At 44.4% G+C, this 25,213-nt stretch overlaps 1 protein-coding gene across 1 annotated transcript in view; it reads left to right on the top strand.

Annotated features, from left to right (window-relative positions):
- ATP8B4 (ATPase phospholipid transporting 8B4 (putative)) overlaps positions 1-25,213 on the top strand; it is a 111,871-nt gene that overhangs the window by 25,732 nt on the left and 60,926 nt on the right. The window contains exons 8-10 of the mRNA XM_081169988.1: positions 9,519-9,591; positions 10,723-10,793; positions 14,222-14,304. Coding sequence (XP_081026114.1) covers positions 9,519-9,591; positions 10,723-10,793; positions 14,222-14,304 — 227 coding nt within the window. The remainder of the gene's footprint in view (positions 1-9,518; positions 9,592-10,722; positions 10,794-14,221; positions 14,305-25,213) is intronic.

Raw genomic sequence — 25,213 nt, 5'->3', positions numbered from 1 at the left:
TGCCCCCTGAGTGTAGAGATTTGGGAAGCATCAGTCAGAACTCTTTAGCGATGGAATGGAGGATAGGAATTAGCAGACTGAAACCAAATGTAGTCTTGGGATTGTTGTACAGATTGACTGTGTTTGGAAAGCCCCTGGAAAGAAGGGTCATAGGCCAGTCTACTACAGTTGTACCTTGGAAGCTGAACAGAATCCGTTCCGGGAGTCCATTCGACTTCCAAAATGTTCGACTTCCAAGGCACAGCTTCCAATTGGCTGCAGGAGCCGCGGAATGCTTGGCTTCCAAAAATAGTTTGCAAACCGGAACACTCCCTTCTGGGTTTGCAGCGTTTGGGAGCTAGAACATTTGACTGCTAAGGTGTTTGTCAACCGAGGTACGACTGTGCACCCATGGCAAAATTGGATGATGGTCTGTAGTGATAGAATTCTGGATTATACCAGTTCAAAATGCAGGTGCTTACAAACAGAGATGAAAAATTAGAACATCACTGCGGAGGATATACTAAAACTCTTCCCCTGGTGTGCTAGCTTTCTACATGCATGGAGCTTTTGCTATATAGTAGCATTCTAATATGGGACTCTGCACCTGTGATACATTGACATCACTTCCAGCCTTGCAGCTTTCAACAAACGACACATTCTCACAATTCAGCTGAATGCAGGAATACAACGTTGAGTGTTGAAATCATGAGCGATATACATACACATGTTAATCAGCCTAAAGAATATTAACACCAAATGTGTGGGTAAATGACAAACAGAGGGGTGGCCAAAGTTTCCCTTTCAGAACTCTACTCAAGAACGCCTTGGCAATTGGTGCCCCAGTAAATATCATCATGTTTTTATTAGTGACACATGCAAGTCGCACATGGAGCAATAATGAGAAGCAGTCCGTTCGTAACTTTTTAATGTTGTCATAACTGCAATTATATCTTATGCCTCATACAAGTGAAATTTGAAGTAAATAGGATGCATGCTGGGGAGATGATTATGAACAATCTTCTTTCTTGTACTTTTCCTTTCTTCTTTTGGAACAGAAAATATCTCCCTGGAAGTTGACAAATGACATTATTCACAACTTTTTTTTAAATGAGCAATGGGCAACTTTATTAGTCTGAGAAATCTGTGAACGCCAAGTGGCTCGACCCACTTTTATTCTGTGGTGAACTATGAGGATTATTTCCTATTCAGCTTAGCCATGGCATAATCTGGCTGGTTCTGTACGTCCACAGTAGGTGTGGGGTATCCTTGGCTCTCTGTGTTGTTGAACTACAACTCCCATCATCCCTGGCCATGCTTACTGTGGCTGATGGGAGTTGTAGTTCAGCAACCTCTGGAGGACCAAAGATTCCCCAAACCTGATCGTAAAGGTAAAGGTACCCCTGACCATTAGGTCCAGTCATGGCCGACTCTGGGGTTGCAGTGCTCATCTCGCTTTATTGGCCGAGGGAGCCGGCGTTTGTCCGCAGACAGCTTCCAGGTCATGTGGCCAGCATGACTAAGCTGCTTCTGGCAAACCAGAGCAGCACACAGAAACGCCGTTTACCTTCCCGCCGGAGCGGTACCTATTTATCTACTTGCACTTTGATGTGCTTTTGAACTGCTATGTTGGCAGGAGCAGGGACCGAGCAACGGGAGCTCACCCCGTAGCGGGGATTCGAACCGCCGACATTCTGATCAGCAAGTCCTAGGCTCTGTGGTTTAACCCACAGCGCCACCTGCGTCTGGAGGACCAAAGATTCCCCACACCTGATCTACAGGCGTGTAAATCTCTGTGCATTTGTAAGGTGCTAATGGGTCTCCTTTGCAGTGTGTTGGCTTGTAGATGGTGACACCAAACCGTCTGCACATTTTTTCTGCTCCTCTATGCTTTGTGAAGCTAACATAGAAGTGAGGAATGTTGATCCCAGCTTTGAATATGACAGAGATGATCTTTCTTTAAGCTGAACTCTAAGCTTCTATTTTAGGTTGTTTTGAATAGAATGTTTAGCAATAAACATCATTTTCTGAGATTTCATTTGTTTGAAATGGGATTTAAGATTGTAAATATAGCATTAACATACTGCAGCTGTAACAAACACAGATTCTTTTTTAAAAAAAGAATCTGTTAATGGCTGTGATGATCCACTGTCCATCATTGTGCAATATCTAATATGCTTTTCGGCATAGAGTTTTTCAAAGGCCGTCAGAGTACGGGTGAATTAAAGCACGGCCTTTTAAAGGTGTACACTTAATTTTATGTTGATTGTACACTTAAAGATGTCATGTGTGAATGTGAAATCCCTGATTTCATATATGTATGCTAATAAATGCAGCCATGATTGGCTACAGTCCCCTGTCAACTCAGCTGCAAATCTGCAATTCCTGCCATGAAATGTGAAAAGTTTTCAGATTACGTAAGCCGAAAAAAAAAGGAATATATTGGAGCTTTCCTGGGTATAGAAAATGGTCCTGAATTCTCGGTCACTTTTGGCACAGCAAGGTAAATGGCAAGGAGAATTACCGGTAACTCACTGGCATTTTTTCATACATTCCGTTTCTTTTATTTATGTATTACGACACTACCCTCTCAACCATATTCTCAAGATAGTTTGCAAAATGAACAAAACAATTAACATCATTATTTTAAAAAATAAGCTAAAAGCCACAAAATGATAAAAGCAACAAGAAGCAGACATAACAATCTTGTTCTGTTAGACCAGGGGTAGGAAACCTAAGGCCCAGGGGCCGGATGTGGCCCAATCGCCTTCTCAGTCTGGCCCATGGACAGTCCAGGAACCAGTGTGTTTTTACATGAGTAGAATGTGTCCTTTTATTTAAAATGCATCTCTGGGTTATTTGAGAGGCATAGGAATTCATTCATCCCCCCCCCAAAAAAAATATAGTCCGGCCCACCACATGGTCTGAGGGAAGGTGGACCGGCCAATGGCTGAAAAAGGTTGCTGACCTCTGTATTAGACTATTATGTTGCTGTGCTCCATGTCTGTCTGTTGCCATAACATTAAACCACAGTTTCCTGCTATATCTGAACTGGGAAACCATGGTTTAGTATCTTACCACAAACCCATATATCAATCAAACCAGGATGTGGTTTTCGTTTCATATTCTGGGTTGTAGTCAGCACTTTATTAGGCAGAGATCTTTATCCCACCCCCTTTAAACATCTTTATTGAAAGTTCAAAAAGTACACAACTATATGTGTACTAAGGGACGCGGGTGGCACTGTGGGTTAAACCACAGAGCCTAGGACTTGCTGATCAGAAGGTCGGCGGTTCAAATCCCCATGACTGGGTGAGCTCCCGTTGCTCGGTCCCTGCTCCTGCCAACCTAGCAGTTCAAAAGCACGCCAGTGCAAGTAGATAAATAGGTACCGCTCCAGCGGGAAGGTAAACGGCGTTTCCGTGTGCTGCTCTGGTTCGCCAGAAGCGGCTTAGTCATGCTGGCCACATGACCCGGAAGCTGTACGCCGGCTCCCTCGGCCAATAAAGCGAGATGAGCGCCGCAACCCCAGAGTCTGTCACAACTGGACCTATAATGGTCAGGGGTCCCTTTACCTTTACCTATATGTGCACTAAACATGGTGAGACGTAAATAAAAGAGAGAAAAAGAGAAACAGAACCCATATGGAAGGGAAAATAAAGGGGGGAGGAGGGAAACCCAAAACTGTATATTTTACAAGGTTGTTATTGTATTTTACCAGATCTTAACCTATTACAGTATTTGTAAGAATGGATTCCCAAATATCATTGAATTTGTCCATGGCAAGTCTGCATTTATATGCAAGTTGTTCATATGTTGCGAGTTTGTATATGTCTTCAATCCAATCGTAGAAGGGAGCCGCATTTTTATTTTCCCAGTTCATCATGATCAGTCTTTTTGCTGTGGTAAGGGCACTGAGAGTCCTATCCTGTTGCCCTTTTGTAAGGTTCCATGTGCTGGGTATATAATTCAAGAGGATATTTTGCTCTGTAAATGTAAGGTTGTTCCATTCAGTTCTGTTGATGTTTTCAGTTACCTTCTGCCAAAAATCTTTCCATATAGGCAGAGATCATCACTCTATTGTAATTGGATGAAATATTCTTATTATAGCATCATTGGCAGGTAGTAATAAGACTAATAAATAAACAACCTCAAAGTACTCATGGCCTAGAAAACAAGCTCCACCAGATTATCAAGATGTGTTTTCAAGAATTCAGGACTTCAAAAACACTAGCACAGAACAATATTACTCCCTACGGAAGGGAATTCTCTGACCAGGCCTGGTACCAATACACAAGGCTACATTAGTTTAGCCTTCAGATGTCCCAAGTGAGCCTTTTATCCAATCATCCTGGGCTAGAGAAGGTCAAGAGAGAGCATACTGTTTGTTGAGTCTCTAAAAAACAACAACCCTATTGCAGTACACCAACATCATGTTGAGTGTTACTCAAAGGAGAACAGAAGTCTTACCCAAGAGGGATGATTTAGTGTACTTCCAAACATCACTGGAACTTTTATTTATTTTTTTATGCACTTGGTACGCATCCTATGTTTTTGGCATGTGTGGAGGGGTGATTATTGATGTTTTGAGCTGATTCCTCCATACATTTGCTTTCCCTCCTAAAAGCACTTCCCCAACAGGAAAGAAACTTATCACTAAACGAATGAATGAATCAATTTATTTCACTAACAGACCAGAGATGTTATCACCAAATTACTTCGCAGGCTGTATTTGGAGAGCCCAGTTTCTTGTATCCAAGCATAAGATGAAAACCTGTTCCTTGATCTCAGAAACCATCGTGCAAAATTTGGTTGCAATAAGTATTGGAAGAAGTGTCAAAATGCAATTAGAAAACAAAGAACTTTCCACAATCTCATAGTAGATTTAAGCTGCATATACACTGTACATTTAAAGCACAGTCCCTCAGGAATCCTGGGAATCGTAGTCTACTTACAGAGCTACAGTTCCAACGCCCTTCACAAATAACTGCTTCCAGGATTCTTTTGGGGAGCAGAGATGTGCTTTAAATGTGCTTTGAAAGTACCGTATTTTTTGCTCTATAAGACTCACTTTTTCCCTCCTAAAAAGTAAGGGGAAATGTGTGTGTGTCTTATGGAGCGAATGCAGGCTGCGCAGCTATCCCAGAAGCCAGAACAGCAAGAGGGATTGCTGCTTTCACTGCACAGCGATCCCTCTTGTTGTTCTGGCTTCTGAGATTCAGAATATTTTTTCCCTTGTTTTCCTCCTCCAAAAACTAGGTGCGTCTTGTGGTCTGGTGCATCTTATAGAGCGAAAAATACGGTATGTTGTGTGCACAGTCACAGTCAATACTGGAGGCCTATTTGCTTAAAACGGTTTGCTTCGTGTTGCACACATAGTTGTTTAGATGCCAGGAACTAGGCTGTGTTTCTGCTGCCACTAATACAGTTTTCTGCATTGAGCGAGATAAAATGCAGAAGAGAATAGGCATGGAAGAATAGGGGCATTCTGGCTCTAGATGAAAATGCTGCAGCTGAAATCTTTCCGGGACAACATGTACTTGGATTGCAATTTAAGCGAAAGTCGTCCGATGTATAAGCCAAATGACCAGGCCAAATGATGGTGTGGGGCATTTCTCATGGTTCTATAAATATGTAAGCTGCTTTTCTATAGAACAAGTGGATTAAAAAAGCAAACTAACTAAAAATAAATGACCCTGATCACCTTGTTATAGAGTAACCCACATCATGAAATTTTTTGTAGTCACTTAGCGATACAGTCGTACCTCCGGTTACGTAACCCTCTGGCTACGTAAACTTTGGGATGTGAAAGTGGCAAACCCGGAAGTAGTTTACTGGGTTTTGCCGTGCATGCATGCACAGAAGCGGTCCTCAGGTTGCGGAAACCTCAGGATCCGACCAGAGCTCCGGAACGGATCTCATACCACTGTATACAAGTGCCAAGATGCATGCTATTTAACGCTGTATCATCTTAATTAAAAAGAAAATTTGATAGGCTGATGATATAAGGTGGCTTGGTGGGTTTTTTTAAGTGTCCGAGGCACCAATTGTTCATGTAGTACAGTGGTACCTCGTGTTACATACGCTTCAGGTTACATACGCTTCAGGTTACACACTCCGCTAACCCAGAAATAGTGCTTCAGGTTAAGAACTTTGCTTCAGGATAAGAACAGAAATCGGGCTCCGGCGGCAACTGGAGGCCCCATTAGCTAAAGTGGTGCTTCAGGTTAAGAACAGTTTCAGGTTAAGAACGGACCTCCAGAACGAATTAAGTACTTAACCCGAGGTACCACTGTACTTTTGTATCCTGCCTTTTCCCCATCACAGGAACATGGGAAGCTCCCTAATACCAAGTCAGACACTGGTGCAACTAGCTTAATATTGCACCTGTCCAGGGTTTCAGACAGGGGCCTTTTACAGCCTTAGCAGAAGATGTTTGGGATTGAAACTGGAACCTTTTGCATTCAGAGCATCTGCTCAGTCAGTAAGTGTCAGGCTTCAAGGAATCGGCTCCCCCACCCCACCCCGGCAGTAGATAAGCATAACAAAGCGAAAGGAGTCTCTTACCAGTTAGAAATGTTAATGATCACAGCAAGAGAACAAAGAATCCATTCCTCAGAATGAAGGTGCTCCCAATTAAGGGTTCCACTCACTTCCTCCTTAGTCACCCCCGTCACTTCCGTGTCTTTCAACCTGATCTCTCTACCACTGGGCTTTCTGTGCTGCCACCTTATCTGCTCTCCTTGACCTTGGGCTGAGCGGATGGACGCTTTCCAGCAAAAGGGAGTCTGTTAACCCTCTCTCTTCCAGTGTTTCTTCTCCTAGCTGTTCCCCATCCAGTATTTCCCAGCTTCTGCCTTCTGAACTAGGCCCCTCTGCAAACCACTGTTCCAAATCTATACTGTCCTGCTCCTGGGAAGATTCAGCATCCTGATCAGAAGCAGGGGGAGGCTCCCACCATTCCTCCTCAGAGCACCCCTCCTCAGCATGGTCCCTGACAGTAAGTGGCCGCCCTCAAGGCAAAGCTCCTGGGCTCCTGGGTTGCCTTGCAGACCCAGACTAGCTGAGCTTAGCAAAACGATTTCGCCACCTGCCCTCCGACAATGCTGTTCGGGCCAATCTTTGTGCCAATCTACAGCTTTGGAGAGGTCTCTCAGAAGCATTGACGGGATCCCATTATAGTTTTGTACATTGCACTTAAGGCTGTGTGCCTTTTGCTTTCTCGAAAGTTGTGGTGTTATGGCCATGAGAACAAGCAAAACGGGCCAAACCAACCCCTCCTCCTTGCTAACCTCTCTGCAGCCAAATTTATCTCTTTCTATGGTGTCCCAGTTCTGCCATAACTTTACTATTCAAACTTTCCCTCTACTAAACTTCTACGCCTGTGTAGCTGCTTTATAAATAGCTTCCTTGCAATACTGGAACAATGTGCCCACTTGCCTCATCATAAATATTTATCCCCTGGCTTATTTTTATCCTTCATTCCCATTTGAAGTAATAAACCATTTCTTGTATCATAAAACAATGTTATGTCCTTTTCTTTTCCAATTTCTATTTGAGTTCCCCAGCGGCAGTCCCCCCTCTGTCCAGTAGCCGGAACTCAGATCAAGGAAAACACATGACAACCTATCTGAGATTAAAATGGCCACAACTTTATTAAATTTCAAAGGTAGGGAACCTTGGCTTAGGCAATGGGCTCTGGGCACCCAGATGGGAGTCTGAGGCAAGACAGGGTCAATCAGGAATATGGGGACACTGCAAAACCTAGAGGGAAGCTCTGTGGCCCACTGCCAAGCACTTTCCTCAGGACCCTTCTAATCGGAAACCCTGATATCTCCGCCGCAGAAAGGAGTGAGTCACCGCAACACCCCTTCCTTGATTGTTGGACTAAAGGATTCTGCCCAAGGTCTAAAACCACCAAAGTTTTGACAATTGCTAGGGGGAAAGCAAAACTTGCAGGGCAGGGGGAATTCCTTCCCGGCTGTGAAAAATAGCAACCATCATCTGACTGTAGCAATTCCCTTGAACCTGGAAAGGAAAAGGTTGGCCTGGAAGAAATGATACATCATCTTCTTCTCTGGCGATCACTCGTAGCCGAGTAAGATTGTCTTCCATAAACACAGTTTTAAAAGTGAGACCGTAAGTGATTGTGGAGACCAATTCTGGATCCACACATCCTTCCACAGTGGGGACATAGGTTTCCAGGCGGAAGTTGATCACGGTGAGTCTTTGCCAAGCGTGCCTTCCTCTTAGCATGTTTCTCCCTTTCATCCTGAGTTCGAGCGTCTTCAAAGTCCATTAGACCTTTGGTGAAGGCTGTTCTCCAATTGGAGTGCTCACAGGCCAGTGTTTCCCAGGTGTCGGTGTTTATACTACATTTTTTTAGATTTGCCTTGAGACAGTCTTTAAACCTCTTTGGTTGACCACCAGCACTATGCTTTCCATTTTTAAGTTCGGAATAGAGTAGTTGCTTTGGAAGACGATGATCAGGCATCCGCACAACATGACCAGTCCAACAAAGTTGATGTTGAAGAATCATTGCTTTCGACACTAGTGATCTTTGCTTCTTCCAGTACACTGGCATCAGTTCACCTGTCTTCCCAAGTGATGTGCAACATTTTTCAGAGACACCATTGATGGCGTCTTTTGAGGAGTTGGAGATGATACAATTAGAGGGAGGGTGATACTCTGGGGCCAACTGCGCCACTGGCGTCAGCACAGGCCCCTTTTTATCCTTTAGGAGTGGACCGGAGTGAAGACTGCACATTCCAGGTCCTCTCCTCTTGCCCCACCCCCCAGGCCACTGCGGATTGGCTGATTTGAACGAGGGGGTTTGGCAGGGAATCCAAAACAACTTCGCGGCAACCAATAGGGGTGGGCAGAGCCAACTGCTAGTGGAGTGGCGTGGCTGCTGGAGGGCGATGGAGCTGCATGCTGGGCCGCAAGCCTTGCCCATCGCAGACCTGGTAAGCGGTTATTTCCCCCCATTATTTAATTTCTTTACTAATTAATCTAGAATCAGCAGAGGCTGGTCCGCTAAGGCAAATGGGTCGCTGCCCACCTCCCAGCCTTGGCCCGTCCTCTTTCTTGCAACCAGTCAGGGAGCGGCTCTGAATATCATTGGCTGTGGCTCTACCAGTGTGGTGTAGTGGTTAAGAGCGGTAGTCTCGTAATCTGGGGAACCGGGTTCGCTTCTCCGCTCCTCCACATGCAGCTGCTGGGTGACCTTGGGCCAGTCACACTTCTCTGAAGTCTCTCAGCCCCACTCACCTCACAGAGTGTTTGTTGTGTGGGAGGAAGGGAAAGGAGAATGTGAGCCGCTTTGAGACTCCTTCGGGTAGTGATAAAGCCGGTATATCAAATCCAAACTCTTCTTCTACTCTTCAGCTCCACCAGCCCCAATGAACACAGCCACCAATGTCAATAAGATACCACTACTTATTCATAAAGGATTACATTTCAGTGAGGAATTTCGAGAGACCCCCTCCCACAACATATAAATGTTAAAAATGTATAATGCGTATTCTCCTTCACTGTAGATTGCAGAATGAAAAGTGGATGAATGTGAGAGCTGGAGACATCATTAAATTGGAAAATGACCAGTTTGTGGTGGTAAGTGCCTATAACTTTACTCCTTTAGAATATGTATCGCAGAGAACGACATCTTGTCCTAAACATGGTTAGGAAATAGGATGCAGGTCACCCCTCTTTCTTGCCTAAAATGCCTCTCCTTTGGTTAGCTGTAATTCTGTCTGCATGGGTGAGGAGCAGGGTGTGCAAAACAGCTTCTACCCTGATTTCAAACTATTCTTCTAAAGGTGAACATGGTTCGTTGATGATTGGCGCTGTATCATAATTAATTAGCTGAATATCAGCTCTGGATAAATTGGTGGAAAGCATTATTAGAAATAAAATGATCAAATATAGGTGTCCTAGGGTGTGTTTTTTTGGGGGGAGGGGTGTCCTCTAGTTGTTGTTGTTGGACTCCAACTCCCATCGCTGCTGGACATTATAGCCTGTTAAGGGATGATGGGAGTTGCAGTTCAAAAACATCACCACCGCACTACCCTTGATAGAGAAGAATGAGTCTTGCTGATGAAGGAACAGCATGGCTCCTGGGATGGTTAGTCTGGTTTCACTGAGCTTTAAGAGTTCTTTGTGAGTCTTGTCAAGCCTTATCTGAGCAGGTATTATTTACTTGAACTTTCAGAAAGCTTTATATTCCTTCACCAAAAGCTCATGAGAAAGCATAGCAGTCACAGAAGAAATAGACGGTTCCTTATTACGGAATGGCTAAAGAACATGACAATTCACCAGTTTTTTATTGTGAATTTCACCTTACAAACACATTATCAAACTCAATGCAATATATACATTTTTGGAAGCAATTTCCCCTATCAAAATGCATTTTTGTATGTTATCTTCACTAATAAATGCATCTGGTGCACTTGGCCTGCTAATATATAGATTTTTATACACGCCTTTGGGTTGGAGAACTTCATTTCAAAGAAGTGTGAAGGACAGCTGTGCTTTGGAGCATATATTTATTCAAAAACTACAGATTAGGTGGTTTTTCACAGAAATGAAACAAAATCCAGTTTCTCCCCTGTCCTTACCTGCAACCCATCCCCTATGTCCCAATCATAGGTGTTTGCTAACATTTCAAAGATGATAGGAATATGCAAATAAAATACAGTTGTGCAGTTACTTTAGCAGTGCTGAAAATATTCCTTCTCTTTATAGGCTGATCTGTTACTCCTTTCCAGCAGTGAACCACATGGACTGTGTTACATCGAGACCGCAGAGCTTGATGGGTATACATGCTTTCAATCTATTTTGCCTTTAACCTTGTAAAGAGCTGGTCCCTCCGGCTGTAATTATAAAAACAATTATAATTTATTATTTATACCCCGCCCATCTGGCTGGGTTTCCCCAGCCACTCTGGGCAGCTCCCAATAAAATATTAAAAATACGATAAAACATCAGATATTAAAAACTTCCCTGCCTTCAGATGTCTTCTAAAAGTCAGATAGTTGTTTATTTCTTTGACATCTGATGCATAGCTGTCAACTTTCCCCTTTTTTTAAGGGGAATCCTATTCGGAATAAGGGAATTTCCCCTAAAAAAGGGAAACTTTGATAGCTATGATCTGATGGGAGGGTGTTCCACAGGGCAGGCGCCACTACCAAGAAGGCCCTCTGCCTGGTTCCCTGTAACTTGGCTTCTCTCAGGGAGGGAACCGCCAGAAGGCCCTAGGAGCTGGACCTCAGTGTCTGGGTTGAACGATGGGGGTGGAGACGCTCCTTCAGGTATACTGGACCGAGGCTGTTTAGGGCTTTAAAGGTCAGCACCAACACTTTGAAATGTGCTCGGAAACGTACTGGGAGCCAATGTAGGTCTTTCAGGACCAGTGTTATGTGGTCCCGGCAGCCGCTCCCAGTCACCAGTCTAGCTGCCACATTCTGGATTAATTGCAGTTTCCGGGTCACCTTCAAGGGTAGCTCCACATAGAGCGCATTGCAGTAGTCCAAGCGGGAGATAACTAGAGCATGCACCACTCTGGCGAGACAGTCTGTGGGCCCGTTGATTTTTCTTGCTAAAGATCAATGAAGTGACCGGGGGACCCTGTTGTCCGAGTCCACTCTGTGCCTAGAAATCTGAACCACAAATGCTTTCAAATGTTAAAAAACATGGCAACATGTACTAAACATGTACTTATTGTTTAAGACAGACATTTGATATTTGGCTCTAAAGAGTTATTTCAAGGGCCTCCCGGGGGTGGGGGATAACTATTTCAAATTCCCTGTTTCACAGTTTGGTTGCTGCTACTGTAAAATGATATTAATTTCCCTCTGAAGTGCAAAAAATAATAATATCCTCAGCATGAACATCTGCGTTTGGTGTGAACTCCTTTCAGAGGGCAGTGGTTTTGCCCTGTTATACTTAGTAACCTGTGTGTGGGATGTCTAGATGCAGCCTGACTAAATCATATTTGTTGTTTTCTTTCTTCAGAGCCTCAAAACAAATAATTGCTGTGCAGATGTTCAACCTTTACAATGCCAGCTTTTTAATCAAAACAAAACCAAAGCCTATAGCTCTTTCATTGTAGTGCAATTCCAGTTAGTCTGGTGGGAAATGAGTTTGCGTCCTGCCCTGGGGGGGGGGGGAGCCTGTCCAGCAGATTTGGCCCCTTTTCACTGGTCTGCAGTGGCCGCAGTTCTCCATGGGCTGATAAGTTAATTAGTTTTTCTATGACTGAAATCAAGGGCCCACCCACAGCATACATTTAAACACTGTGCTACTACAGTACATTAAACAATCTGTTGGATCTCTGCCCCACCTGTGGGTGGAAGAAGGTTAAAAAAAGGTAAAGGACCCCTGGACAATTAAGTCCAGACAAAAGTGACTATGGGGTTGCGGCTCTCATCTCGCTTTCAGGCTGAGGGAGTCGGCATTTGTCCACAGACAGCTTTCTGGGTCATGTGCCCAGCATGACTAAACCACTTCTGGCGCAACAGAACACCGTGACGGAAGCCAGAGCTCATGGAAACACCATTTACCTTCCCGCCATAGTGGTACCTATTTATCTACTTTCACTGGTGTTTTTTCGGACTGCTAGGTTGGCAGGAGCTGGGACAGAGCTCACCCTGTCATGGGGATTCGAACGGTGACCTTACAATCGGCAAGCCCAAGAGGCTCAGTGGTTTAGACCACAGCGAAGCCGCTGGTCACAAACAGCAAATTAAGATCCAAGCAATTGTTTCTAAAATGAGCACTCTGAGTAATTGTCAGGGCAACCCACGTTTCAAGAGTTTGAATACATAGCCCCTCATAACTGCACACTGTTGTTTGCAGAGTAAGATGTAGCAATCCAATCCAAAATGTCTGATGTGATGTCATTTCATTGCACAGACATGCCATGCAGTAACATCACATTCTGTTTTGCTGATTATTACCAGGGAAGAGGGGAAGAGATGCAGCTACAAGCGTGTCATTATGGGTGGTATTCGACTAGTTTATTTTTTTAAAAAAAATATATTTATGCTTTTCAGGTTTATACTTTTCACTCATTTTACAGTCATTTTAACATTTCAAAACTTCCTTCCTCCTCTTTCTGCTGTAACTTAAATTTATTTTTAATATCTTCTGCATATCCAAATTAACTTAATTTGCTCATTTATTCATCTACTTTAAATATATACTCTTATAAAACTGCAGGTTATTACCATAATCCTGCCAATCTTATCTGTTTACAGTTTATCTATAAATATTCAATAAACCATTTCCATTCTTTTATAAAAAGTTTGTTATCTTGATTTCTTATTCTTCTGGTAAGTTTCGCCATTTCTGCAAATTCTATAAGTTTTTGTATCGATTCTTCTTTTGCTGGGACTTCTGCTTCTTTCCATTTTTTAGCGAGTAACATTCTTGCCGCTGTAGTAGTATACGTGATTTAGTTTCTATACAGTTTAGGTAGTTCTGTCCCTATAATTTGACTAGTCTAGGGACTCAGCTATACAGCTGCAAATATAACGTTTTAAGAGCGTTTTAAATGCATTATACAAATGTGACACTAGATGGCGATGGTGAGCTAATGGCTACGGTAATTCAATATATATTTTAAAACTTTTTTTTAAAAAAAGCATTTTCACAGTGGTCACCAATGATCTAGTTCAAGTCTGAGTGACTTGAACTAGGGACCCTCCTGTAATTTTAAAGAGTTGTTGAAGGTGGTAAGCTGGAGACATCATGTGCACAATAATTTCTTTTGCTGTTCTATAACTTTTTTGCTCTGCTATTGCAAAAATAAAAATAAAAATTAAATTCACCAGGAGTTACAATGGAGCATGGGGGGAAATATCGTATTTTTCACTCTATAAGACTCACCAGACCATGACGCACCTAGTTTTTGGAGGAGGAAAACAAGAAAAAAAATATTCTGAATTTCAGAAGCCAGAATAACAAGAGGAATCTCTGCGCAGCAAAAGCAGCAATCCCTCTTGCTGTTCTGGCTTCTGGGATAGCTGCGCAGCCTGCATTCGCTCCATAAGACGCACACACATTCCCCCTTTTTAGGAGGGAAAAGGTGAGTCTTATAGAGCAAAAAATACAGTACATATCTGTGTTGGCACTCTTTTGTTTCTTTTGTTTCACACCCTTATTGTCTACTTCCAGTCAATATACAAGATCATGGTATTAAGTTCCAGAGAGATGTGTAAATAGTATATTATGAATTTTGCAGCGAAACCAACCTAAAAGTTCGACAGGCTTTACCCGTGACCTCAGAACTTGGAGATGACATTACCAGGCTTGCAGAATTTGATGGTAAGTAACTGAAGCAACAGCGAAAGTTAATTTTTGGAAACTTAATTGGTTAAAGTTTTTGGTTTGTTTGTTTTGCTCTGTCAGAAATTCCCGGTGGAAATTGCTGTGTATGAAATCAGGTACTACCTGAAAAGTAACCATGTTATTATCGTCATGCCATATGATTCATGTTTTCATACATTACCAAACCAGTCTGCCAGACTAGATCACAAAAAAAAAATTAGCTGCTGTCATGTTCACTGTTTGATCCTGACGTCTCTTTGATCCTTATTCTTGGCTTGTTCTTTGGTCCCAATTGCTCATTGGTCTTGACTTGGGGCTTGATCTCCAATCCTGCCTTTTGGTTGCCTTCAGATCCTGATCAACCTTGATCCATAGGTCCATATAGTTAAAGCTATGGTTTTCCCAGTAGTGATGTATGGAAGTGAGAGCTGGACCATAAAGAAGGCTGGTCGCCAAAGAATTGATGCTTTTGAATTCTGGTGCTGGAGGAGACTCTTGAGAGTCCCATGGACTGCAAGAAGATCAAACCTCTCCATTCTGAAGGAAATCAGCCCTGAGCGCTCACTGGAAGGACAGATCGTGAAGCTGAGGCTCCAATACTTTGGCCACCTCCTGAGAAGAGAAGACTCCCTGGAAAAGACCCTGATGTTGGGAAAGATGGAGGGCACAAGGAGAAGGGGACGACAGAGGACGAGATGGTGGGACATTCTTCTCGAAGCTACCAGCATGAGTTTGACCAAACTGCGGAAGGCAGTGGAAGACAGGCGTTCCTGGCGTGCTCTGGTCCATGGGGTCACGAAGAGTCGGACACGACTAAACAACTAAACAACAACAACAACAACAACAAGGCTCCTGGTTCCTGTTTCTCTCCAGACTGCTGTTTCAGGCCCAGCCCTAACACAGAGCAAGAGGCATCCATTTCCCAATTCAGGAAAGTCAGATTATTTCAAATGAATGTGTATCACCCTGATATTTTGTGGGAGAGTGGTATATAAACATTATATAGATATAAACTGTTTTTTTTAAAAAAAAATCTGCTTGGTAATTTTAATACATTTTTATGTGTATAGTCATACCTTGGAAGGTGAACAGAATCCATTCCGGAAGTCCATTCGACTTCCAAAATGTTTGGAAACCAAAGGAAACTCCTGCAGCCAATCGGAAGCCGCAGAAGCCCTGTCGGACGTTCGGCTTCCAAAAATAGTTTGCAAACCGGAACAGTCACTTCTGGGTTTGCGGCTTTCGGGAGCCAAAATGTTCGAGAATTAAGCTATACGAAAACCAAGGTACAACTGTATTTTGTTTCAAAGCATGCCTCTATAATTGTCTTTTGATACGTTGTTTCAGCTGAGAAGTGAACCTCAATGTGAAACCCAGTGGATAGCTTCATTCTGATAGATATATTATACTAAACTCTTTTCTAGCTTGCAGCCCCAGCCAACGGCCACTTTAAGCCCAAGTCTGTTTTCTGGAAACCAGCAAGTCAGCAATTGCTGGCACAAGGAGAGGGTAGTTTCAGATACTACAGTGTGTGGCAAAAGTTAAATACACACGTGGATTCACACTTCCAGTTTCCACCAATGTTGTTCTTTCCACACAAGGAATTTGTGCATTTTGCACACGGAGAAATGTGTAGGCTCTCTAAATGTTTGAAGCCTGCATATCTCTCCATAAAGGATACATGCCATGATACATTCAATGATCAAGCAATGGTTCTTTAACATCAACTTCATTGGGCTGGTCATGTTGCGCGGATGTTTGATTATCATCTTCCAAAGCAACCACTCTATTGTGGTTCGAGGATCCGAACCCCGTGCAGTGGAATGAAACACAAGGACACGTGATATAAGGTTAATGAGCAAGAAAAGGCCACAACTTTATTGATTACAGCAAGTGAAAGGTATTGGCTTAGGCATTGGATTACGTCAGCTGACTCCACCCACTCGGAGAGGGGTGAGTCTAAAAAACAAAGGGGGTTTATTCACCAGTAGGTGGAGCCTGTTGATGTTAATCCAACTATAAGCTCTCCCCTGATGTCACCGAGGGTCGTGCCATGGCCTCCCGCCAAGCAGGCATCAGACAGAATACACGACCGCCGGATTCCTTTAACGGAATACCCAAAAATTGAAGGCGCAGGCGATGGCCACACCTAGCCCTTCGACACCACAACACATTATTCCAATGCCTAACCTACCCACCAATCCCACGAAAGTTGTGACGATTGCTACGAGGTAGGCGAAAAAACCAAAAGGCCTAATGCCAAATGGAAAAATTCCTACCAGACCCCCTGGACAACCAGGGCGACCAACCTAAGGTCCATAGCAAGGCCAAAAGAAAACTGGAAATCCTGCTCTAAGGGAGTGGAGGGTGGCTGACTCGCGAGGGGACGACAAAAAGTGAGGGCTGGAGGCTGGCACCGCAGCAATTTAGGCTGCAGTACATGCCCCCTTGAAGGCACCTGGTTGGGTGCCTGGCCGAGGGCGTGGGCGCCAGCCAGGTGGGTGGGAGGCAGGGGGCAAACGCCCCCTGCTTGAGGTGGAGTCCGGCTCCCGGCCACAACCACTCCCCTCTCTTGCAGGGAGGAGAGTCTTTCCGAACTTAAAAATGGAAAGCGTAATGCTGGTGGTCAACAAAAGAGGTTTAAAGGGTCTCTCAAGGCAAATCTTTAAAATGTACTATAAACACCGGCAACTGGGAAACACTGGCCTGCGAGGGCTCCAATTGGAGAACAGCCTTTACCAAAGGTATCATGGGTTATGAAGACGCTCTAACTCAGAACACAAGGGAGAAACGTGCTAAGAGGAAGGCACGCTTGGCAAACCCTCACCGTGATCAACTCCCACCCAGAACCCTATGTCCTCACTGTGGAAGGATGTGTGGATCCAGAATTGGCCTCCACAGTCACTTACGGCCTCACTGTTAAGACTGTGTTCATGGAAGACAATCTTACTTGGCTATGAGTGATCGCTGAAGAAGAAGAAGAAGAAGAAGAGTAGGACCATGAGCACAACAGCACTCTCCCCACTTGCAATTCCTAGGAACTGACATTTGGAGGTGAATCATAGCTTTCATGCCTCCTGAAATTTCTAAAACCTCCAAGGATACCGCATAGACTTCAGCAACGCAAGAAAAAGAGCAATTTTTCTTGGCTGCTCTCAATATTCCAATCGGGGTGGTGTGCAAATTTTCATTGTTGGCCAGGTTTGTGTGTTATAGCTCTAGTTTCATTTATCTTTCTCGAACCTGCTAATATTTTTGATACTTTTTGTTAACAGAAATTCTTAATACAGCTAGCGTTCATGTTCAGAATGGAATTCTTCCAGACTGAGAAGGATTTAGATTGTTTAGGCCGGACGAATAGCAAGGAAACTTTAAATGGATGGGCCAAGTGATATTTTGGTTTGGCCGCAACAAACGGCATTTTTTCCACACAATGTAGTTTTTTTTATATATATAAAAAAGCTCATAAATTATCGTTTGTAAGTAAATAGTATATGAAGCCAGCAAATGTTTGTTTAAAATAAAGAGTGGAATATTTGTAGCGCCAATTTTCCACATGTAATAGAATGGAATGATGAGAACGCATCAAAGGATTTTGATGTTATTTGCAGTTGACTGTGGCATTTGAATATATTCTGCACATCTTTCCCCATCAGGATATCTTTGGTTTTAAAGGCCCGAGGCAGCATTATGAGGAGGTAACATAAGCTGAGCTGCTTAATTGTTCAATACAATGGGAAAAGGACATTGTCTTCTGAAGACACAAAATGCAGCACAAAACTAAGCAGTCCTGGGTCTTGTCAGTGCTGGGATAGAAAACCACCTTTGGAAACCTGTGTATACAGCCTTGAGTCCCCTGATGGAGGAAAAGAGAGATTTAAATGCTTTTTAGACCAGCAGGTGATGCCTTATGTATGAGGTAGGGGGGCTTTTTAGTGGTGGCTCCTCCCGTGATGAACTCCTTCACTACTGAGATGCACCTCGCCTCTTATTTTCTTTTAGGTTAGGAGGGAAGAACATGGGGCCAGTCTTGGCTTGCCAGGGGGTCCAATTCAGCCCATGAGGCCGTTTCCCCCAATCAGCTGATGTCACTGGATTATGTCAGCAGATAGGGTTCGAACCTGCTGGGTTTTACCATTGTGTTTCCTTGCATTCATAGTTTCGCTTAGCATTGCTTGTGAATGAAGCCACAGCATTCAGTGCCTTTTCCGCTGTTGCATCACGACACATCGCTAGCTTGGACACAAGAGTCTTGTCTCTTGCATTTATTTATTGCAGCTGCAGATGTTAGCTTCTTGCGCTAGGAATGGATTAATGTCAATTTCGGTTTGTTACTTTTCCAGTCTTACATTTCCGTGTCAACATTTCTGCAGCAATTTGCCTTAAAAAAGCACACACACAAAAACCGCTCATTGGCATTTTACTGCATATTCCCCCCCAAAACACACATTTTATGTTTGACTAATACACACATTTACAAGCAATTATAACATTTCCTAGCATAACAACTTAAGTTCTTAATACCATATGCACCTTTTAAGTTTCCCTGCCATTTTTAGGTAATGATGTATTTATTAACTTTCAGTAATTGTCAAAATAAGTCAATCAACTTATAGGCCTTGATCTCTGCCCCCCCCCCCGAAATGACTGACCCAATTAAAGAGTTTGAGACTTTATATAGGAATTGCTAGCATTGCTTAACTCCTGCAACTCTATATTTGCAACCTGTTTAGATTTAGCTTGCAGTTGTTCTAAATTTGCTATTTAGCCTTTTTAGACATAAAAATGTTTTCCAGAGGGGATAAAAATATATATATAAATCAGCCAGGCAACTCAATCAGCTGCAATTCCAATTATAGTTGATGAAAAAATTGCAGTCTATTTTTTCATATTTAATACTAGGTTATTTTTGTTGTTGTTGTATCTTCAGTTTTTTACTGTTGTGGTGGTCTGGTTCTTGCTACTTCTGACAAGTTTACATATTTTGCATGACTGTTAAGCCTCAGGGTGGCACAGGGTTTAGTAACAGGAGTCCTTATAGGAAACATCCCGTATCTTGTGGTCATCCCGACTGCACATTTTGCAACTGAAAAGCAGAAATATAAAACATGAATGGTTAGCAAATGTGGGGGCAAAGGGCTGTTTCATTGTGTATTTATTTTATGCCTTCCGATAACAGTGCTGTGTTACATTTTGTAGCCCAAGAGATATATTTGATCTCTGCGTGTCAAATGTTTTACAAAAGTAAAAAAAAAGAAACAGAAATATTTGTATTTTCTCAAGTAGCAGCTGGGAATACCAACTAGGTAAAGCCTGTTAGTTAGTATTTTATTTGTACAGGTGTGGGCAACCTCAATTTGTGTCTGAGAGACTAAACAGCCAGGCCAGAGTTAGCAGGTGTGTAGGACCAGGGACGTGGGTGGCGCTGTGGGTTAAACCACAGAGCCTAGGACTTGCCGATCAGAAGGTCAGTGGTTCGAATCCCTGCCACGGGGTGAGCTCCCGTTGTTCGGTCCCTGCTCCTGCCAACATAGCAGTTCCAAAGCACGGCAAAGTGCAAGTAGATCAATAGGTACTGCTCCGGCGGGAAGGTAAACGGTGTTTCCGTGCGCTGCTCTGGTTCACCAGAAGCGGCTTAGTCATGCTGGCCACATGACCCGGAAGCTGTATGCCGGCTCCCTCGGCCAATAAAGCGAGATGAGCGCCGCAACCCCAGAGTCGGTCACGACTGGACCTAATGGTCAGGGGTCCCTTAACTCCCCCCTTTACCTTTACCTAGGACCAGGTAATATAGTTTTATGCCCTATTCCAAGGCTCCCTTTGTCAGGTCCAACAGATATCTAGGCCAGAGTTTTCCAAAATTATTTGGCTTACCACTCCCTTTTAAGAAACAAAAATTATGCAGTGCCTTCTGGAAATCTACTTTCTTTAAGTGAACAAAAAGAGAGATGCAGTAACAAATTTGCATTCTTTTAGGTATCTATATTTCTACCTACAATTTCTACCTACCACTCAATCCTGTGTATGTTTACTCAAAGGAACACAGTGGAACCTTGGTTCCCAAACTTAATCCGTTCCAGAAGTCCATTCCAAAACCAAAGCGTTCCAAAACCAAGGCGCACTTTCCCATAGAAAGTAATGCAAAACAGATTAGTCTGTTCCAGACTTTTAAAAACAGTAATTTAACATGAGTTTTGCTATCTAACGAGACCATTGATCCATAAAATGAAAACAATAATCAATGAACTTTACTATAAAATAAATAAGACAGTATTGTAGATGATAAAAATAAAAATTTATCTTTTTTTCTTACCTGCACTGATAATAGTCATTGTTTGGATGGGGGGGGGGGGTTATCCATTTCTGCAGTCACAAAATCAAGCAATCAGTAGCTGAACTGGGTTCCACAGAGTCACAAAAACAAATGAACTGAAAAACCCTCAAAAACAAAGACGCAAAACAAATAGCAAAAACAAAAGCGCCAAACTTAATCCGTTCCGGAAGCCCGTTTGACTTCTGAAATGTTCGAAAACCAAGGCACAATGTCTGATTGGTGCGGGCGCCCCGGAAACAATAATCAACAGCCGCATCAGACATTCAGCTTCCAAAAAACATTCAAAAACTGGAACACTTACTTCTGGGTTTTCGGTGTTTGGGAACCAAGGCATTTGAGTACCATGGCGTTTGAGAACCAAGGTAGTCTGATCCACCCTAGGGGTGGTGGCACTGTCCTAGCCTGCCTGTCTTTGCCAAAATAGACAGGCAAGCTGTCACCCACTTCCTGAGTCTGTGGGGGTGAAAGCGTCCACCCAAGCCTGGGAAAAACCCACAGCTCCAGCATGACCACCATTGGAGGCAATGTTGCCATCACACAACAGCGTCCGACTTGGCGGTAAGCCAAAACCGATGAAACACGTACAAATGGTTTTTCAAAATGCTCTTCCTTTTCATGCTTCCACTACACCCTTGTTTTTATTCAACCCTCTTGATTGCACCCATCACCCTATCACCCCCTGGATCATTCCAGCTCACCCCCAGGGGGCAGTATCGCCCACTTTGGGAAACATAGTCCAAAACTGAAGATAAAACAACAACAAAAATGAACCTAGTATTAAATATGAAAAAATGGTCTGTAATTTTTTCATCAACTGTAATTGGAATGGCAGCTGATTGAGTTGTCTGGCGCGCGTGTGTGTGTGTATGTATGTGTATATATATATATATATATGTAGGTTTTGGTGTCTTCGGGTGTCTTCCCGTGTAAGAGTTGGGGTGTCTAGGCGACGTTTCGACGAGGTCTCACTCGTCATGAAGATGACGAGTGAGACCTCGTCGAAACGTCGCCTAGACACCCCAACTCTTACACGGGAAGACACCCGAAGACACCAAAACCTACATTCCTGTACCCGTGAAAATCTACGAAAGCATATATATATATATATATATATGCAGGTTTTGGTGTCTTCGGGTGTCTTCCCGTGTAAGAGTTGGGGTGTCTAGGCGACGTTTCGACGAGGTCTCACTCGTCATCTTCAGGCTGGTGCTTTCGGCTTCTTGTTACTAGAACAGGCTCTGTTCTAGTAACAAGAAGCCGAAAGCACCAGCCTGAAGATGACGAGTGAGACCTCGTCGAAACGTCGCCTAGACACCCCAACTCTTACACGGGAAGACACCCGAAGACACCAAAACCTGCATTCCTGTACCCGTGAAAATCTACGAAAGCATATATATATATATATATATATATATATATATATATATATATATTCCCCTCTGGAAAACACTTTTCATGTCTAAAAATGCTAAATAACAAATCCAAAGGAACTGCAAGCTAAATCTAAACAGGTTGCAAAGATAGAGTTGCAGGAGTTAAGCCAGGAGTCAGCAAACTTTTTCAGCAGGGGGCCGGCCCACTGTCCCTCAGACCTTGTGGGGGGCTGGACTATATTTTTGGGGGGGAAATGAACGAATTCATATGCCCCACAAATAACCCAGAGATGCATTTTAAATAAAAGCACACATTCTACTCATCTGAAAACAAGCTGATTCCTGGATCGTCCGCGGGCCGGATTTAGAAGGCGATTGGGCCGGATCCAGCCCCCGGGCCTTAGTTTGCCTACCCATGAGTTAAGCAATGCTAGCAATTCCTACATAAATCTGAAACTCTTTAATCGAGTCATTTCTTGGGGGGGGGGCAAAGATCAAGGTCTATAAGTTGATTGATTTATTTTGACAATTACTGAAAATTAATAAATACATCATTACCTAAAAAGGGCAGGAAACTTAAAAGCTGCATATGGTATTAAGAACTTGTTTTTATTCAACACTCCCAGTTGCACCTGAGCATACCGTATTTTTCGCCCTATAAGACGCACTTTTCCCCCTCCAAAAATGAAGGGGAAATGTGGGTGCGTCTTATGGGGCGAATGCAGGCTTTCGCTGAAGCCTGGAGAGCGAGAGCGGTAGGTGCGCACCGACCCCTCTCGCTCTCCAGGCTTCGCGGACCTCTCCCCAAGCAGCGGGAATGCTCCCGCTGCTTGGGGAGAGTTGCCGGCATCCCGAAGCCTGCGCGCGCTGATCCCAGCGCCGGCAGGCTTCGCGGATCTCTCCGCAAGCAGCGGGAACGTTCCCGCTGCTTGGGGAGAGTTGCAGGCATCCCGAAGCCTGCCCGCGCTGATCCCAGCGCCGGCAGGCTTCGCGGATCTCTCCGCAAGCAGCGGGAACGTTCCCGCTGCTTGGGGAGAGTTGCAGGCATCCCGAAGCCTGCCCGCGCTGATCCCAGCGCCGGCAGGCTTCGCGGATCTCTCCGCAAGCAGCGGGAACGTTCCCGCTGCTTGGGGAGAGTTGCAGGCATCCCGAAGCCTGCCCGCGCTGATCCCAGCGCCGGCAGGCTTCGCGGATCTCTCCGCAAGCAGCGGGAACGTTCCCGCTGCTTGGGGAGAGTTGCAGGCATCCCGAAGCCTGCCCGCGCTGATCCCAGCGCCGGCAGGCTTCGCGGATCTCTCCGCAAGCAGCGGGAACGTTCCCGCTGCTTGGGGAGAGTTGCAGGCATCCCGAAGCCTGCCCGCGCTGATCCCAGCGCCGGCAGGCTTCGCGGATCTCTCCGCAAGCAGCGGGAACGTTCCCGCTGCTTGGGGAGAGTTGCAGGCATCCCGAAGCCTGCCCGCCCTGATCCCAGCGCCGGCAGGCTTCGCGGATCTCTCCGCAAGCAGCGGGAACCACCGCTGGGCTCCCACGGCTTGCAGAGAGCTGCCTGTTTGCGGGCTGGGGTCGGGGGAAGCTCGGGCTGCCCCAGCCCCGCGCCTGGGGGGGAAATAATTTTTTTCCTTTATTTCCCCCCCAAAAAACTAGGTGCGTCTTATGGGCCGGAGCGTCTTATGGGGCGCAAAATACGGTATTACCACCCCCTGAATTGTTCCAGCGCCCCTAGGGGGCAGTATCGACCACTTTGGGAAACACTGATCTAAGTCATTTTCAGCAATCCTATGCTTTATTCCAGTGGCAGTGGTCTTTAAAATTTCAGTGGTGCCCTGTGCGACATTCGGTGCCCCCCTGTCCCTCGCCTTCCTCTCTGCTCAATTCACTACTCTGTGGTTCCAAAACCCTGCAGCGCCCTCTAGTGTTGGCGGAACTGGTTGCACTGGCCACCTCTGTTTATTCCAGCTTCAGTAACAGTGATCAGTAAACATGGAGCAATCCCCCCCCCCCATATATTTGGTCTTGGAAAATGCATCTATTTAAAGGGTCTCTGTGTGTCCAACAAAAGCCTTAAACGCATAGTGCGCAATGCTGAACATGTGATCTCTATTAATGGCATCTCGTACATTGGGATAAAGCAAAACAAGTCCCATTGCAGCCAACTGAGATCAGTGTGTTTAAATTGAAAACAGGAATGGCATCCTATAGCTGCAGACACCAAAGGGACGCAGAAAAGGCCACATATATTCAAAAGTAGCACACGCGCCCCTGGTTTTTGGCCGTGCCTTTTAAATCTGTAGTCCATCTTTGCTTAATCTGCGTGACCTCGGGGTTGAAAGCTTGGCTGAGCTTGAGTTGCAGAAGCTGAACTCTACAAGATGATGTTAAGATTGCTGAACTTTAGCAAGGTTAACACATAAAGAAAGCAGTTCTAACTTGCTGCGTTATATACTGAGTAGCATTTCGCTTCCCCCCACAGTTGTAGATAGTACAGAGCCATTTGATGCCCAAGTTTCTTTCTTAACAATTTCTAGCATTACTTGAACAAAAGTCACACCAGAAAACCTTCTCAGCAAACAAGAATGGAAAGCGAGCGAGGTCCCGGCACAAGAAGAATGGCAACTTCAACTGATGGAATACGCGTAGCTTGTGGATCTAACATATAGAATAAGAGAAGAAGAAGAACACACGTTTAAAGAAGATTGGAAAATGTTTATTGAATATATGGGGGGTGGAATTGTGTACACTTGAAAACATTGGCAGCATTAAGATCCTGTAAATTTAACAGTGTAAATAAGTGTTGATGGATGTAATAATAGAATACTGAATGGTTTAGTTTATGTAAAATACGCAGGGATTTATGTTATGCAAAGGGATGTGGGTGGCACTGTGGGTTAAACCACAGAGCCTAGGGCTTGCCGATCAGAAGGTCGGCATTTCGAATCCCCACAACGGGGTGAGCTCCTGTTGCTCGGTCCCTGCTCCTGCCAACCTAGCAGTTCAAAAGCATGTCAAAGTGCAAGTAGATAAATAGGTACTGCTCTGACGGGAAGGTAAACGGCGTTTCCATGCGCTGCTCTGGTTCTCCAGAAGCGGCTTAGTCATGCTGGCCACAGGACCTGGAAGCTGTACGCCCTCGGCCAATAAAGCGAGATGAGCGCCGCAACCCCAGAGTTGGCCACGACTGGACCTAATGGTCAGGGGTCCC

The sequence above is a fragment of the Podarcis bocagei genome (assembly GCF_964188305.1).
Source record: "Podarcis bocagei genome assembly, chromosome: 14".
Lineage (NCBI taxonomy): Eukaryota > Metazoa > Chordata > Lepidosauria > Squamata > Lacertidae > Podarcis > Podarcis bocagei.
The sequence above is the reverse complement of the archived record's forward strand: the minus strand, read 5'-3'. Positions and strand labels throughout refer to the sequence as shown.